Source organism: Haliotis rubra, unplaced genomic scaffold, assembly GCF_003918875.1.
Source record: "Haliotis rubra isolate DU_JTF1 unplaced genomic scaffold, ASM391887v1 Scf7, whole genome shotgun sequence".
Lineage (NCBI taxonomy): Eukaryota > Metazoa > Mollusca > Gastropoda > Lepetellida > Haliotidae > Haliotis > Haliotis rubra.
The window spans coordinates 843,883-863,574 of record NW_025767412.1 but is presented as its reverse complement, the minus strand read 5'-3'; the positions used below and the strand labels follow the sequence as shown (position 1 = coordinate 863,574).

Sequence of the window (19,692 nt, the reverse complement as noted above, 5' to 3'; positions counted from 1 at the left end):
TTTCATAGTTTATGCTTTATTCAATATACACATTCAAACAAGAAATATGCAAAGGAGATGGTATGAATTAAAATAATTATACACATTTACAATGGATCTTTAAACACTGACATATTACTTAACTGAAAAACATTAACATGTTTCATCATTCATTATAACCCTCGATGGTATGAATCACACAAACTAGTGACAAACAGTACCTGCAGGGAGGCGAATGACTGAAAACAAATGTGAATTAACAGGTGTAACACCTTACATAACTACATGTATGCTGATATTTGATATACCTGGCCATTTTCAGGATTTTATCCATCATGGCATTGTGAAATTAACAAACTAACATATACACCATTTTAGACATGACAAAGAGAGTTTCATGGATGTCAACTTCTTTATTGTGAGGAACACAACGTTTAGGAGTATATCCTTACTCCTTCATCAGGTGAATGGTGAAGGAGTAAGGATATACTCCGAAACGTTGTTTTTTCGCTTATGAAATAAGTTGACGTCCATGAAAACTCTCTTCCTTATGTGTATCTCTTCTAAATGCCATTCAAATATCATTTTAAACATGGATAAATGTGTTCATGAGATTCATCAATGAATAAACATCATATTATCCATCGAAAATTATTCCGTGGCACTGATATACGAATACATAGTATTTTATCCTTATAATAAGACTGACATATGAGTTCACAGCGTTTTAACTCGAGAACATTTTCCATTCCAGGCTGTTGCACATATTGACCAGTTCAGTAACAAGTGGATTTCATCGGATATACACTTTCTAATTGGCACGTGACTACGAGGAGGTCAACATGTCTCACCTACAGTCATGACTCGAGATATCTACCCTGAGTGTTATTCAGATATGTCCTCAGTAAAAGAGATCCCGAATCCTGTAATAAAGGTATTGAGCAAGGCTATGGTAGCAATGAGACCGATTGATACATTGTTGAGTGTTTTAGCCCGCCTCTCTTCCTCCTCGCTATCAGCCAGTATCGTCTCCATGACGTACATGATGATCCCCGTCACTAAATGCAGCAACAGGGTCAGCCCCAACATCACCACCAGCGGCCAGAATGTCCACGTCCTCAGCTCAAACGGGACCTCGAGGACTGACCTCAGCTGAGACGTGTTGGCTAGCAACAGGGCTAGGTCAAGGAAACCTTTTGCCACCGTCTTTTTAGCTGTGTACGAATGGGAGGCCAGGTGTGGCGGTAGGTCCGTCTGCAACGAATGAACGTGTTGGCTGTGAAATGTTAGTTTCAACGTTGTTAATTTACTCAATCCTAAATGTTTTCAATAGAATTAGCAGGTTAACAATGTAGATGTAGAGAGTAAGTCTATATGAAAACCTTTGTTTGTAATCACTTAGTTCTGTTTGATATGCAGTATACAAGGGGTATATCGGTTGTCGCAGTTTCCATGTACAAGTAGAATAACTAGTCTCGAGATATATTCCATTGGACAAAAGGCAAAATAGTTACATGCTCTTCCTACTCTTCAAACTGCTTGTCATAAAAAATGAATGGAGGCAATACACCGACGTATGAATACATTTGATTCTGTTTAACACTTTGTAAATCCTAAATTAGCGTTAGTCTAATTAACAAATATCTGCACATTGTAATAAATCACACACATGTCTTATAGCTGATCAACATAGGCACTACGTACCATTCTGCTGCCGGGTCCAGTGTACACGAGTCCAGTTCGATATCGATCGATTGTCACATTGTAGGACCTTTCACTGGGCGTGGAGAGTCACACTCCTTTGTAACAGCGACCACCAGACGAGGGCACGAGATCTGTCGGTGACGTTTCTCTCGGTAAGAGTTACAGGGATATTTATGACGCGATCAAAACAAGTCTACGGTTGGTATGTATTGAAGGCTGATAACCTTTGTGACCCAAATATAAAAGGATCAGCTTTGTAAATAGTTAAGCTCAGGGGTTTAAAGACGTTTGGTTTACCTACTAACTGCACATCGGCTGAGAGGGGATCGAGTGAGATCCATCAGCGAGTGAGTGAATTTGGTTTTACGCCGAACTCAGCAATGTTCCAGCTATAAGGCGGCGGTCTGTAAATAATCGAGTTGGACCAGACAATCCAGTGATCAACAGCACGAGCATCGATATACGCAATTGGGACACACTGACTTGTGTCAACCAAATCAGCGAGCCTGACCACCAGATCGCGTTAGTCGCCACATACGACAAGCATTGGTTACCGAAGATCAATTCTAAGCCGGATCATCACGGGTCAACGATGCATCAGCAAGTTTGCAGTTATTCGTGGCGAGAAAATTATCAAGTGTCCCATCGAGTATGTGTACCTTTTTGACAAACACTGAAACATGACATGGGCGTTTCTGAGATTCCAACGCATTAGGTTTATGACTTATCTAAGGGACGCAACTCTGCAAAGCGAATTATGCCCGTTACCTAAGACTGAAACACTCTATTTCCATAATGGAATCTGAATTGTCCGTACATTCGACATACATGAGTAATATGTTCTGTATCAAAATAGCAATGCGCGATATTCTTATGCCGAATTACACACTACCCCAACACAGACCTCCTGTTTGTCAGGTCGTCAGGCAACTGGGCTCTTGAAATCAGGATGTCTGGAATGACAACACATCGCTTCTGACATCAGTGTCCCCGGCTTATCATGGCTTTCCGCAACACGAAAACTAGAGACGGCACCACTAAATCATCGGGACGCGGCACATTACCTGACCACCCGATTCATATTTTACCGCATTTGAACAGCAATGCGCTGGTGAAGATCATTTATAATCAAATCCGGGCCCCCACGGGGAGAATGACAACTGTATGAAAGTGGTAATAGTGTCATTGTATGATGGTATAATGTACCTTTCTGTAGTATTCTTTATCCATAGTTCCTATTGCATACGGGGCGGTGGGGTAGCCTAGTGGTTAAAGCGTTGGCTCGTCACGCCGAAGACCCGGGTTCGATTCCCCACATGGGCACAATGTGTTAAGCCCATTTCTGGTGTCCCCCGCCGTGATATTGCTGGAATATTGCTAAAAGCGGCGTAAAACTAAACTCAGTCAGTCAGTCCTATTGCATACCGTTTACCCACCTTTCCAATTCTAATTAGCTTCATCTTCTACATGGTAACATGGCATATCTGTACCGGAATTTCACACCTGTTATGGTTACCAAAAATATGCATCTGTTGATTTCTGTAACATATACCCAAAATCTAAGCCCTTAAAACACATTGAATCAGTTTGAACGCCATAGTCAATGACTTCTTAAGGGACCGTTCAAGATTCATGGCAAGGAGCGGAGGGGGTTGGGTGTGTGGTGATGAGGAGGACTTCAGTGTTGTGAAGTCATTCAAAGATACGTTTGAGTGAGTGTCGTATGTTGTTCTTTTAAGGTTTCAAAGCATCATTAAACCTCTTATAACCTTTTATGGTGGACATTTGGAAGATATACACACGTTGCTGCAGATATTTCTTATGAATATGGTATATGAACACCCACCTGGAGATGTTGAAATATCGCTAGAAAGGTGAATGTTAGAAAGTGATGATATGCCTGGTGGATGCTGAATCTTTTTTTTTGAAAATCCTCGTGGTCTTTAGGATGTATTCAACTTGCCTCGGTCATTTTCATTGAATATAGAAAACGTGACTTTTAAAGTAATATTGAGTGTTCTATATACAACTAATATATCGAACAATTATTTGATTATTTTAAAATCATTTCAGTCGGTTTCAGTGGGGTACATCGGATCCCCGAGCTATATCTGATGTCAAAAAATACCTATGCCTAAGTTGCCAATAACAAGGGAGGAAAATCTAAAGTGTTATTCATGAACTGAGAATCATAATGTGCAGGAATCCTAATGAAATGGGCATTTGAAAGATTTACAAGTCACAGAAACTATCAGTAAACGCCTGAATGAAGACGAAATCATCTGTACAACAATTAATGATTCAATAAAACTTAGGACGGGATTCCATATGTTTTGCTGTCTTCCATGCATTACAAACCAACATGAACAAACTGTCTTAACAACCAACCTTTCGGCAGTCGATATACGCATTCTCTTTGTTTCAAGGTGATGTGTTTGAGTTGTATACTGATATACTTCTGTTTAGTCTACATGTTATCAGCAGGTTTACATCTATCATATCAGCGATTAATATTTTTATAAGAAATTAAATAATGTAACTACTGCACATTACCTTGAAGCGTTATGAAGGAAACCTCATATGCCATAATTTGAAGATAAGAAAAAGCTGCTTAAAACTATAGATACGTTAGCTGCTGGCATGTACGGGGAGCCGGAGTGTCTGCTTCACATGAAGGTTCTGGGTTTGGTCCTCTTAGTCTCCATGTCTATGGTCGGTGCTATCTTTGCTGAACGTCGAGGGGAACTATTTAATTGCTCCATGCCGTTTAAGATCGTATCAAGAGACAGTAACAATCTTGCTGCATACATCCGCTGCCGCTTCTACATCCCATGTAAGGTATCACAAACGGTGTCACAGACTTGATGAGTGCTGCCTTTGCAGCAGAACAGGCAATTTTGTTACAGATGATTCCTGTACCATTGGTGGGTAACCAACACAAGATGATATCTTCATATCTTCATCTGCTCCGAAATGTTTTGTTTGATGCAAATATCAAAATGTTGAAATATAAAAGAGTTGTATGTAACTCTTTTCACTTTATTGCAGCATGAACTGTATGTTGGTTACGATGATACCTGCTACATTCTTACTGTGACAAACACATCTTGCACTGATGTTATAAGCTGGGATATTTAGGATGGCATTCCACTGAGAGTGAGTGAGTGAGTGGATATTTATCTATACATAGTCTGCTGAACCCTAAGGTGATATGTTTCCCCCAAAGGTGGGAGTCAAAAAGAAATAACGTAAAATGAGTGAGTGAGTGAGTGAAATGTTATAGTCACATCAGAAGTATTTCAGCCATATCGTGAGGAAAACAAGTCAAACAATGATAATATATATTAAATGAATCCTGTCGACAATATTAGAATATCATAGATATAGATTAAACCTAGCTTGTAACTTCAAAACTATATCACTATTGAAGACAATACACTATATAAATTATATACTCATGCCAATAATGGTTGTCATTAAGAAAATTGAAAGGGGTGACAACCATTATTGGCATGCGTATACAATAAAGGATACAAACATCTATGTCTATACTTCACCCCATCACTTCAGTAGTTGGGGATGGTAAGAGACAAGTATAAGGATTATTATACTACTTTAAAAATAAGTGGTACAAACAATGCTATAGACTCACAATACCCTCTCAAGGGACAATACCACACTACTTCAGCCCCCATCTAGGGAACAGCCACTAACACTATCATTCCATCATTATATTCTATGAAGGTGTACCTCATAATTCATCAAATATTAATGTCTATTTTAAAAAGCAAGACACTACATGATAAATGACTAAAACGATCCGTAACCGTTTTTTCACTGAAATATTTATCTGAAATAAAAATCAGTCTGTCAAGCAGGATGTACTTGACCGTGATTCTTTCATCACAAAGGATACAATATGGGGGATCCTCACCTTCCAATAAATGTTCATGTGTATATCTGCAGTGGCCAAAATTGCATCGTCTTAAAATGACCTGCTGAATTCTGGGCTGACAGGATGAGTAGATGTAACCTATAGCTGGTGTTATTGAGTGCAGGTTATTGATACCTACTTAAGTGTCCCACTTCATTTGCATTTGATCCCGGATGTAACATCTGAAAAAGGTATATACTCACTGTAAGGTATCACAAATGGTGTCACGATATATGGTGAGGGCTGCCTTACCATTGTGTTACTGGTGATTTCAACATGGATGGGTAACCAACAGAAGGCGATGTCGTATTGTCCAGTAGCAAGATCATTATACAATTCAAGTTTCACCACCTGAGGAACATTGGTTCTATCCGTCACCTCCTCACCAGAAACACCACAGCCACACTGATGAGATCCCTAGTATTGTCGCGGTTAGACTAGTCTCTTGATTGGTATTACCAACGACCAACTTCACAGACTGCAGAAGCTGCAGAACACTGCCGCCAGGATTATCACACGCACAAAACTAACAACCCATATCCAGCCTGCATCGAAGTCCCTCCACTGGTTGAGAATCAAAGAAAGAATAGAGTTTAAGATTTTAACGCTAACCTACCAAGCACTAAATGGAACTGCTCCACTCTATCTCCAAGCCCTTGTCTCACCCTACGTCCCACCGAGGAATCTCAGATCTGCCGATCAATCACTTCTTGTTGTGCCTCCATATAAACTCAAAACTTTCGGACATAGATCCTTCAAACATTCAGCTGCTTTCTTGTGGAATTCCCTCCCTACAGACATTAAACTTGCTCCAACTCTCTCGAGTTTAAATCGCACCTAAAGACATTCCTCTTTCCTCTTTTTTCGCCACTGACTGTCTTGTGTTTGCGCTTAGAGCATGGCCAAGTGTTGTTGAGTCAAGCGCATTACAAATGACCTATATTATTATTAATTTCTAAAGTGGACATGACATACATACTTTTAATAGCTTGTAGGCATGAAAGAGAATCTGAAAATACTATGCATTGCTTATATTTAGTCTGTTCACTGGCATATTTACGATGACAGTTACAAAATGCGCTTGCTCTGGCTGTGAAAATGACAAAAGAAGATGTTTTAATTTATGCTACTGACAGTAGGGTTACACTAGGTTCCTGGCGGCCATGGCAGCCCCGTTTCGCCGAAACGTAGTGAAACGGGGACAAAACGGGATGGACGTGAGACAGCGTAGGGGGACTGAATGAGCAAACGTGACAGTCCGTGATTGCCGTTGATGCCGTGCCAGACTTTTAAACTATTCAAACATTTCCACGGCAGTCACGGTACTTATGTGAAACCTCGTAGGCCGTAGTAAAACGTGACAGCACGTAATATGCCGTAACAAAACTTGTAGACGGTCCGTAGTGAGTCCATAGTAGGACGGGAGGCATGTGTATTCCCCGGCATCCCACGGTCGGCCACGTTTGTTTGACGTTTTCTCCCGGTTGTTTCACCCTTGCTGCCCGTTTTGTCCCGGTTCTCAGGGCAAGCTTGATTGTATGGTAACCTTCATCTCGTTCTATCACGACGCATCCAGGCGTCTGACGGTTTGCAGGGCCACCGAGATACGCAGTGCACCTTTGAGATTCCGGGACTCAGCAGTCCGTTTCTTCTCAACGACCCATCACGGATACCGTGATAGACCGTGAGAAAACTTTGCAGGACCGAACAAAACTTGACTTTGTAGGAAACAAATGGCTAAAATCCCACGGCGCACTAAGTTTCGGGGAAATGGGGCTGCCGTGGACGCCGGGAACATAGTGTAACCCTAGCATTACGTACATTGGCGGATCCATGTGTGTGTGTGTGTGTGTGTGTGTGTGTGTGGTGTGTGTGTGTGTGTGTGTGTGTGTGTGTGTGTGTGTGTGTGAGAGGGTTCGAACCCCCTTTTCAATATGACTAAAGACCACCCCCGCCCCCCCTCCCTTTGCTTATGAATACTGCTGCTCGCATCACATCTCTCAGTCACAGATTTGACCACACATCTCCAGTGTTGCAAGAACTCCATTGCCTTCCTATCAAGCACAGGATCAACCTCAAAATCCTTTGCCTAGCTCATCAATGTTTGACCGACTCAGCTCCTGTCTACTTCTCAGAACTGATAAACCTTATTGTCCATCTAGATCACTTCGATCAGAAAGCCATATATACTGAACCACAAAAGAAATGTCGCACCGATAGCGGTTTCTTAAAGCACACACTTTAATTCACTCTAATTAACAATCAAAACGGAGGATTGAGTTCAAACTTGACAATTATGGTTAACACATTTTCGGGAATCACATTTAGAGTTCACACAAACAAAATCACCAAAAAATGGTACCATTAAGATACCCCAAAGTCAGTATTGTGTGTGGCCTCTATGGGCATCAATGAAAGCGTTGCATCGTCTGTACATGGAATGAATTAGCCGGTTGATGAAGGCCATAGGCACTTGGGTCCATACTCTGTGAAATGCCTGATCGAGTCCAGCAGCAGTTGTCGGCCTTGGGTGAAGGTCATTCAGTCTTCTTTGAATCTCGTCCCAAAGGTGTTCTATTGGACCCAAATCAAGACTGAGTGCAGGCTATTGTAGGGTTTGGATGCCATGTTGTCTTAGGAAGTCCAGTGTTACTCTGGCAGTGTGGGCACGAGCGTTGACTTGCTGGAAGATGTGATTTCTGTAACGTCCAAACTGTGGTACAACGTGGGGTCTTATGACTTGGTCAATATAGCGAGCAGCCGTCACGTCATTTCCTTGTCCCGGACCGAGATTCTGGAACACCACGGTGCCAACTATCTGGTTCAGACCGATTGCACCCCACACCATGATGCTTGGACCACCCCACAATACACTCAACAATACACTCAACAATACACTCTTTGGAAAACAGTTCCCGCTTTCACCATACATTCACTCTGCCATTGACTGTCGAAACACAATGTCGGCTTTCATGAGAAAAAAACCCAGTTCTCCATTGTCGATAACGCCAATTTCGATGCCGAGTTGCCCACTGCAGTCGGTTTTGGCGGTGATGAGCGGTAAGGACAGGGCCATGATATGGTCTGTGATAGCAGAGGTTTCTTCCGCGCAAACGTCGACGCACTGGATCGGCACTGATGGGTCTGTTGTGAGTCCCAGTGGTCTGGCGTGCTGTTTCCGTCGCTCATGGGAAGCGACCATGCAGATGGTGGAGCACAATCTGTCGGTCTTGGCGTTGTGATGTTACTGAAGGTCGCCCACTGCGTGGACGGTCTTGGATGCTGTTAGTGACCTGGTACCACTCCTGCAGTCGGTAGATTGTCCTATCATGAACATCAAACGGATTGACTACCCTCCTTGCAATCGTCCCAAGACTTGGTTCCTTTGATCTCTCGTAAGTCGTTCCATGGCGATTGTGTCAAAACAAAAATGATATCAGGCGAGTTTTGGACTCGCTTTCATTGGTAGGATTGTCACGATATGCACGTGCATTTTCATTTTCACGAATGTCATACGGAACCTTTTACCACGTTTGCCTTTTTAGGTGCGTTTGGTCGATATGCTTTTTCATCAGAAAACACACTGATGTTGGTAATAACTGTCAATTTGGATTGAAAAACATGTTAATAAAACGATACAATCATAATAAAAACACCATTTTGTAAGAACAAAAGTTTGCATTTGGGTTTGAAAAGCGACGTTTCTTTTGTGGTTCAGTATAGTTGAATGTTGCCTTAATGACGTTCAGAGCGGAATAGTGTTCTATGTAAGTGTAGGAGTGTAGGTTGATCCCTTCCCCACTTTTAGCTTTCAACAAATCGAGTGTCTTCGGGCATTTAAGCTTCAAGGTATTTAATATACCGCAACACAGTTAAATGGTAGTCAAAAACAAGAACCAATGACTTGACCTTCTTTACTGGGGTGCTTTTATGGGGGTGCAATTTGAAAATAGTTTGTCTATGTGGTTTACATTGTCCGCAGAAATTTAGACAAATTCTATTTGGATTTAGAATATTCGTGAATTTTAGTGAGACAGATTTGTAACTGCCTCTCAACTGTATGCATATTTTTACCATGACAAGAAGTAATAAAATCACCCACGAAACGCTGTCCACCAACTGAATTACTTAAAACTATTAAGACTACTCAATAATGTGACCTACAAATCACTGCCTTGTGGAATACCCCGACCCTTATTGTAATTGTCAAGGTTGACCCCACTCGGACGAAATTGCCTGTCTGTTAAAACTGTGATATGAATTGACAGGCAAATCGTGTAAATCATTTAAAATGAAGTGCTTCCAAGCAGTATCGTACGCTCTCTCCAGATCACCATGCAGGTAGCAAATGCACTGTAAGTCCCCATGGTCCCTACCTCCAGTTTAAATAGTATATGTACTAAGCAGCAAAAGAAACGTCAGTTTGGAATTTTCCTTCGCAGAGACGGATAACTGTAAACTTATGTAATGTTTTGACTGTATATTTTTTACAACATCTCCAACTTTACCTGAGCAAAGACATTCCTTCCCAAACTCAGAATTGAACCCAGGAAATGGTCTCAAAAACGCAACCTGATCTCGGAGATGGTAGGGTGTTCACCATGTTTTTCATGCACATTCACATTACAATGTCAGCAGAGTGCGGCGACTCACGACAGCTCAGAGGAACCAGGCGCTAGGAAGACTTGAAGCTGGCCACACTGCACAAGCCGTTGACAATCACTTCCAGGTCAACGTTCGGACTATCTACAGGCTGCAGTAACGTTTCAAGGCCACCAACACCACAAATGATCGCCCCGTACTGGTAGACCAATTGCAAGGCTGACCACAAGACGACAAGACCGCCATGTTATGCGACAACGTGTACAGAATCCCTTCATGCAGGCATCTGAAACAGCACGCCAGACAGCGGGAACACACGGAAGACCAATCAGTACTGATACAGTACGCCGACGTCATAACAGCGGGAACCTCCATTGCCGTAGAACTTACCGTAGACCTATCCTCACCCCTCGTCATCGGCGTGAACGTCTACAGTTTACCTTACAACACCAAAACTGGCGATACAGGCAATAGAGAACTGTTCTGTTCACAGATGAGAGTCGGTACTGCGTGTCAACTGAAGATGGCAGAACAAGAATATGGCGACGACGTGGCCAGCGTTACTCAGACCAATGTGTTATGAAAGAGACTTATGGGGAGGTGTAAGCATCATGGTATCGGGTGGAATAGGCCTGAACCACAGAGTGGGTCCTGTGGTGTTCCAGAACCTTGGCCCAGGGAGAGGAGGCGGCATCACAGCGGTGCGCTACATCGACCAAGCTCTCAGACCCCACGTCATACCATATTTCGCACGTCACCGGAACAACATTTTCCAGCCTGATAACGTCCGGGCCAATACTGCCAGAGCTACACTTGACTTCCTACAGCAGAACGGTGTCAATATTATGCAGTGACCAACCCTTGGTCCTGATTTAAATCGAATTAAACATCTTTGGGATGAAATTCAGAGGAGACTGAATAATGTCATACCAAAGCCGAACACAGCCGATTTATTGCGCCAGGCCTTTCTCAGAGTGTGGACCCAGGTGCCAATGGCCTTCATCAATTGATTAGTGCACTCCATGCATAGACGCTGTGCTGCAGTTATTGCCGCTCGTGGTGGTCGGACTAGATACTGAAGTCAAGAGTCTGAATGGGCTGCAAACGTTCACGTAATGTCTTGGAATTTTGCTGAGCTATTCGTTGATGTGGCAGGATATTATACACAAAAAATGTGTTTGATCCGCTTATTATGTCCATTTCTGTAATGATTTGATTACAGTGCCTATCTAATTTTGAATTCGTACTGACTTTGTTTTGCTGCTGAGTATACTTTTAAGCCACTCGCTAGTTCTAAATCTTTAACTGTGATATTATAGTTCTTTTACTGTCCTTCGCAGACTGATTTTAATATATAACTTTATAAATTATTTAAATATGACCCTTTTAAGTTACGGTATGGCTGAAATATTGCAAAAGTAACCATAAATTGTAACGCATTCACTCTCTCCAGATTAAAGAAAATTTATACTACGTGATGTTTGGATACTTCAGCATTTATCACAAAGGATTTCAATCGTGCTAATAGTTAAATGGTACTTCTATTTATCCGGAACTACATTGAATATTTGTTATTTAGGTTATTGGTTTCGAGACACCAAATCCATCTATTATTTACCATTCGTTCCTTGGTTTTACAGACGCAGTTTTACATTGGTCCATAATTTGGTGGATTTGCATGTTCCCGGCCAGGATTTAGTATAGCAGACTACCAAGGCATTATGCCACAAGGTGTGATCAAATATTTCTAAAAGGCTATGGAGACATGAATCAGGAACATGGACACTATGTAGCTCATGTTATGAAAATAATTCAATGTAAACTTCACCTTTGTGTGACTTGAAATTCAGGCTTTTCTTTTCAAGTTGTTTGTGATAATTTGATCCTTGGCTAGAGTTTCACCTCGTTCATTTGTCATGTCAGCTTGATCAATGAATAAATTGTCACCGTCTTTCTAATGGTGAACAGTATTTTTTAATCTTTGCCTTTTATCCTTTGTACAATGGTCCACACCTTGACGTTGGTGTACGAGAATTTATTTGGGAAAGATATTTCATCCAAGACTGACGCCGTGTAGGGCGGTGGGGTAGCCTTGTGGTTAAAGCGTTCCCTCGTCACGCCGAAGGCACGGATTCGATTCCCCACATGGGTACAATGTGTGAAGCCCATTTCTGGTGTCCCCCGCCATGATGTTGCTGGAATATTACTAAAAGCGGCGTAAAACTAAACTCACCCACTCACTCACTTATTCCGTGTAAATGCGTATATCGAGACGAGTCTCAGCCTTGTGATCACTCCCAGATGGGTCACCATGGACCATCCATTCAAATTCATTATACAAGATGGAATCAGTGAGGTCCAGGGCAGAATATGTTCCTGTGGTCGGATGTGGTGGTTGAATTATCATTTGTATGATATACAAATTTTAAGGGTTTTTTTCTGAAATTAATTACTTAAATATTTTTACTTTACAATTAGTACTGGCACTTCCCAAAAGTAAGTCGTGCCTGTTGAGATCTCAGAGGATGGCTTTGGAAGCTGATCATACAGATTTTGAAGACTCGACTGAATATCAGAAAGGGAAGAAAATACAAGCTGCACAATGTCAACGCAATATGCAAGGTCAGACGTACAGCAACAGCTTCAAGATTATGAAGAGAGACAGGGCTATGTATGACACCCTGCCGTATCAAACTGTGAGCCCCTCAGGTTCACCTCGTGATTGTACGGAGGATACGCTAAAATGAATTTGAAAATTTATTTGTTACCAACGTATAACTTGTTTGAGTCCGGATGCGGCAGCTTGGAAACCACCCACATACAAAATGATATTTAACAAATACCACAGTTTTGGTTTCACTGCACATAAAGTTCTTGTTACCGTTTCCGTTAGTGAGAGTATAAAATTATAATGATCTCATCTGAAACCCATGTCTAAGGCGTGTTCTTTGTTAATCTTGAGCAGTAGATATATTACGCACTAAAAGGAATACATGAATATGACCTTGGGGTAATAATAACTATTAAAACTGCATGAAACCTAAAAGGGCATAAATTGTAGATAGCTTATTACCGCTGGAAATATAAATACCCAAGCTACCACAGAACAGCTTCATTATCTCCTTGTCACCATGAAGGGTTTGGGTTTAATTGTTTTACTCTCCGCCATATCTATGGTCGGGGCCATCTTTAACGAAGGCGACATTGCTCAATTCAATTGCTCTACGCCGTTTCAGATCTTGGTAAGAGACAATAACAATCTTGCCTCGTACGTCCGCTGCCGTTTCTACATCCCCCGTCTAGAAGTATGTCCCCGACATCAGGTCCTAAGTTTCCGTGCCAAGAGATGCGTGTACCCATCAGCTGGAGTCAGGCTATGCAATCGTAAGTATCGTTGTTGTTTCATATGGTTCAATTCTTGTGAATCTGCGCGAGTCCAGTTCTTGTAGATTCTCGTCGGTGTTATGTCTAGTTATACAATCATTTTTACCATGTGCCAATAGAGGGGTGTATATATTGTGAATGGAAATAGATCAACATTCTTATTCCCTTTGATCTATCTGTAAAGAAAAGTTGCAAACACCTTCCCGATTCGTAAGAGGTCTCTGCTAAACGCAGAGCCAATAGTCTGATTTCAGCGATATTAAGAGCATCTGGGTCATCCCAACTCCCCCAAGATATTTGAAGCCAGAATTAAACGCTTGGACAAATTTCCTCATTTTGAATCAGAGCAGAAATTCTCACTCGTGTATCAAGAAACTGATGAAGAGGGAGGGCACTTGGTGTCAATGGGGATTAATGTCCAAATACGCAATGTTACATAGATTTTATCTCTAAGGAATCCCAGAACAATATTCAGATGAACCCTAGAGAAACAGATTAATATGTACGGTGTTGTAATATTGGTTTTCGGGTCAAATCTTTGGTGAAGTGAAAATGTAGCAATAAAGACATAAAGAACCACGTGCCTAACACCTAAATTTTGCAAAATTTCTTTTACAGCCAAGTACAAGTTCTGACCACCCATACCAAACAAAGGCTACGGCAAGTAACCTACAACCTGAACATGGCCCCGGTACAAGAAGAACATTCCCAACTGATACTATTCGTACCTGACAAGAACTGTGATATCTTCAGCTGCTACTAAATATTTTGTGTGTTGTGATGTTTTGTAATAAAACATTAAACTTTCATGTTACTATTTGCGTGACGAAACATATTTTGTTAACTGTGCTAGGATCTATAAATGTGAAAGAAGCACTTATTAATAGCTGGTCTAATGAATACTTTAGCTGATTAGGTCTCAAAGAGTCCCCCCGATCTCTAATATAGTAATCTCCCTTCAGTTGTTGGCACTGAATTGCAAGTTTCTATATTGTATTGTTGTATATAGAAATATCGATTTATTGTTACATGCTTGTTACGGTTTAGAAATTACTGACATAAAGGCGTGTGAGTCCCCTTTAAACCAGCAAAATAAATCACAAACAAGTCTATAATGTTCAAATATATAATAAATAACACACAAGGTTACAATTCATGACAATACAGATTTCTAATACAATACAGTTTGATCACAAATCTTAAATGTTAACTAAATGTCTATGGTCGTGATAGATGTACTGATTAAAGTTTGTTGTCAGCAGTTGAAAGTTCAGTGTAGATGAGGCCTCTTTAGAGGTCTTGAAATGTCAATGTTAGCAGAGAGATGAGCGTAAATCCAAACAAGTCCCTCCATACATCAACAAAAATCCCTTATATACCTATTATACAGTTCTGGATTTTTCTAGCAAAAGCCATGCCACAATACAATCTTCCCGTAGCCTACAGCATCCACCGGATGCAAAACAAAGGGGAGGTAACTCGAACTTACTTTTAACAGGTGAAATTACATAGCCTAAGTTCAAGATGCGAGTTCAAATCCACACTCAGCACTTTAAACTTTTGTGACCCATAATAACTGAAAGTTAATTAATGTCACATTACAAATAACAAAAACACATCCTCATACGGCTCAAATACTGCCGATATGACTTTGAAACGTCCCTCACACACTCATGGTACGTTATTGATGGGAGTGCATATGGTGTATTGACTTAGGGTTTACCAAACTAAACTTGCGTCCAAAAGAAACGATACCACGTGTTTCAAAGATCACTAAGTTAAAACAAAACAACATAGACATTTCAAATTGATATCTTTCATTAGATAAATGATTTTACGGCATGTGTACAAAAAGTCATGGCAATCAAAGATTTACAATCATTAACACAGGGCTTTAAACGAAGTGTGGTGCCAAAAATTGAAATTTCATTTTAGCACAGTGGAGGAGGCTAGTGAGGGTAGTCTCTGAAAACAGTCTTAACGCCACTTTAGTACCGGGTATGTCCACCAGCAGCTGCGATACATGCCATGACACGCCTCCTAGCTGATGACGTCAAACGTCGGATGTGCGTTAGGGATGATTCGCTGCCACTCATCCTGGAATGTTCCAATTGTTGGAGGTTGGCTGGGGGCGCAGGGCGTTTTCTGATTTTCCGATTAAGGTGATCCCATATTTGCTTAATGGGATTCAAATCCGGTGAACACGCTGACCATGGCAAAACCTGTATGTTGGCGTTGGCAAGGACGTTCTGGGTCGATCTTGCCGTATGAGACCTAGCGTTATCGTGCTGGAACACGATTCCTCCTGGATGCTGTTGGGCGAATGGTCGTAAAACCTCGTCCTGGTAACGCTGTGCATTCAGGTTCCCATGACTAATGACGAGCCTCGTTTTCACATCACCGCAGATACCTCCGCACACCATTACACCTCAACCTCCAAATGCATGGACTTGCTTGACGCAGTTCGGCGCCAAACGTTCACGAACTCTTCGGTATACTCGTTGCCGACCATCGTTCTTGTAAAGGCAAAACCGGATTTCGTCCGAAAACAAGACACGTGCCCAGTTTCGACGTTGCCACCGCCGAACACGCCTGGCCCATATCAATCGGTTGACTTTGTTTTGACGTGTCAGGTAGACTCCGCGGTAGGGGCGACGTGCACGGATGCCATGTGCCTGCATTCTCCTGTGGACGGTTTGTCGACTGATCCGGTGTCCCAGTCCCGTCGCCGCCGTTAACGTCGAAGGAACGAAGCGGTTACGTAGATGAAGTAACCGGATGTGGTTGTCTTGAAGAGGCGTGGTCACCCGGGGTCTCCCGCTTCTCGGCCTGTCTGTTGTTCGGCCTGTTTGACGCAACTGTCTCATTAACCTGGTAACGGGTATGCGCGCGCATCCAAACGTTCTTGCTACAGCGGCGTGTGATGCTCCCTGTCGGACCATTCAAACGGCTCTTTCTCTCTCGATCGCTGTCAAACGTGCCATTTCTTTTGTGTGCTTTTTACTGCTGTGGGCACAACGTGTCGGACCAGCGGTTTTATACAGTTCATCTGCACGTGCATTTCGTGCTACACGACTTAACGTCATTTTGAGTATTCGTGCGATTGCTTCTTCAGTGAATAATTGTTACCGGTTTTTTCGATCGAATACGTTTGGTTAGGAACGTGGGATACACAGAAATATGTTTTTTCTCCAAAAAGTATCATTAATTTAAAAATATTGAAAAAAATATTTGGTATCGTTTCTTTTGGACATGAGTTTATGTATATAATGCATAGGACCATAACACATACATGGTATATCAGCTCAGAGCTTAAGGGCAGAAATATAGATTAAATCAACATCATGATACTAGAAATACGCCAGCTACCTGAGCAGAAATGTACTCTCTCCTTCGAATCTCCTTCGAATATCATTAGTCTTTATCAAGTCTTTAGCCGTCGGCATCTGTGATCGGGGCTATCTTTAATGAACAGACATTAACATAATACAATTTTACCACAAACACTGACAGTCACTTCCAACCTTAAAAAGAGCAACGGGTGATAGAGACTTTTCAGATTCAGCCCACAATGTCTGGAACCACGCTCCCCTATAAATCAGGAGCGTATCATCTAAATCACCTTTCACCAAAGCAGTTAACATCTTACATAGTGTAATTGCTTTTGTTTTGGTTTTCTGTGTGCACAGCGTCGCTTTGAACCTCATAGGAGTTAATGGGTGGGGTATTACATACAGACTCTCCTTGTGGTTTCTGGTGTAGATCTATGCTTGCCAAATGTCAGTATGATTACCTATTTAGGCTTTGCAACAAATCTTTCCAACTAGATGCCCCAAATTTCAACACTTTTCAGCTGTCAGTTTCTGTACTTTTACCACTATTTTGCCGTTAAATGCAGACAATTGAATCTCGTTATTACCTGTTTTTGACAATTGGCATTTACACCACCGTCCCTAGTATAGTCTGCTTTCAGTTGCTGGTGATCTACCACCCGGTGTTATATTGTATTATCCTAAATAGTGCTATAGGTTTAGCGCTACATACTAGGTAGTTACAATAGCCTGCAAAACACAGTAAATGTTGTTACGCAGAAGATCGTAGTCTCTCTGCTTCACAGACAGCAGTTGTCATTTTTGGTTACATTTAACAAACATCTGAGATATACGGACTGGGTTCACTGTCTTGGACCAATTATGTTCTTTTTCATTGTTTTGGTTAGGAAGAATATAAATTGAAAATGAGCCTATCTGAAATCTAGGTCTTGGGCGCGGTTTTTATTTATCTAGAATAGTAGAGATGATACCCACAAATAGGAATATATGACCTCGGGGTAAAAAAATAGCTACACGAAACCTAAAACAGCATAAACAAAGATAACTAATTACAGCTGAAAATATAAATACCCAAGCTACCACAGAACAGCTTCATTATCTCATTATCACCATGAAGGGTTTGTGCCTGGTTGCTTTACTCTCCGCCATATCAATGGTCGGGGCCATCTTTAATGAAGGTAACATGGCACAATTCAATTGCTCTACGCCGTTTCAGATCCTGGAAAGAGACAATAACAATCTTGCCTCGTACGTCCGCTGCCGTTTCTACATCCCCCCGTCGAGAAGTATGTCCCCGACATCAGGTCCTAAGTCTCCGTGCCAAGAGATGCGTGTACCCATCAGCTGGAGTCAGGCTATGCAATCGTAAGTATCGTTGTTGTTTCATATGGTTCCATTCTTGTGAATCTATGCGATCCCAGATCTTGTAGATCTGGTGGGTGTTGTTGATTTGTGTAGCTATGCAATTATGATTATCATTTATTATGAACGGGTAGATCAACGTGCATATTCCCTTGGATTCATACTCAAAGGCAAAAGTTATTGTAACGTATTGTTCTCATTGGTATTCTCGTGCTTGAATATTTATTAGGCAGTATTTCAGCCAAATTGTGACTTGACTTGAAGTTATACATTTGTAGGATAAATTTAAGAAAACTTTCCTCTGAACTGATCTTTACTTACACTCCGTCCGCGTTCTGCGCCATCAGGTACATGTTTATATCATTAGTATGATGTATTAGACAATGATAGTAAGACAGGCTTTCAGTTCATTTGGGATAGTAATAAATTAGAACAGTTTAAGCAAAACATTTTATCTGATGATGTCCAGGAACTCCCAGATAAATCAGTGGACAGCGCATTTACGGTCATTGGTAGAGGCATTGATTATATTGTAGAGGCACTTAGTTTTAGTCTGATATGAAGAGACAATTTGGGAAAACTAAAACATCTGTAGCTGATTGGTTAGACAAAGAATGCAGAAAATTGAAAATTGAACGCTGTAGATCTCAGAACAAATCTAAAAAAAATAAAATATATAAGCTCATTATAAATCTATCATAAGGTAAGAAATAAATACCATTCCGTGTGCAAACGAAAACGCACCGAATATTTCAAAAATAAACAAGCAATAACAGAAAATAGCATAAATGATTAAAAAAATAGGAATGAGTTACAACGTCTCAACTCGTAGCCTCAGACTAAACAAACATAGGTTTGATCACTTCAATCATTTTTTGGGGTTCGAAAACTTAACAGTGAAATATCCAAATGTGAAGCTGATAATAATCCCGTGAACTCTGACGTGAATTGTGAACTCACCAAATAGATATGACACTCACCTATAACTGGAGAAGAAATATTAGGCAGCATCCAGAATCTTGAATTTAACAAATACCCAGGAATAGACAATATGACACCTGAATTGTTGAAATATTCGGCTGCCTTTTTAACACCATACTTAGATTCATTATTCAACATGATACTTGAAAAAGATATTTTTCCTGAAGACTATTGACGGATAACACTTCTTAGCATTTTCAATAAAAATTTCACTTCAATTATCAATAAGAGGTTAGTATTCTGTGGAGAAACAGTGTATAAGTTGAACTGAATGCCGGGCAGGTTTTAGACAAGGTCACACAACCATTAATAATATGTTTGCTCAACAAAGTATCGTCCAGAGGTACCTTAACATAAAAAGGGAATTTGTTGACGTTGCGAAAGCGTTTTGATTCTGTAGAAGTATGGAATCTT

General features: G+C 41.1%; 1 protein-coding gene across 1 annotated transcript; it reads right to left on the bottom strand.

Moving 5' to 3' along the window:
- LOC124258652 (ninjurin-1-like) lies at positions 1 to 1,836 on the bottom strand. Its single transcript, XM_046692727.1, has 2 exons — positions 1,684 to 1,836; positions 1 to 1,233 (listed from the first exon to the last, which is right to left on the bottom strand). Exons 1-2 carry the CDS (start codon positions 1,684 to 1,686, stop codon positions 865 to 867), a joined length of 372 nt encoding a protein of 123 aa, XP_046548683.1. The 5' UTR covers positions 1,687 to 1,836; the 3' UTR covers positions 1 to 864.
- Between the last annotated feature and the right edge of the window lie 17,856 nt (positions 1,837 to 19,692).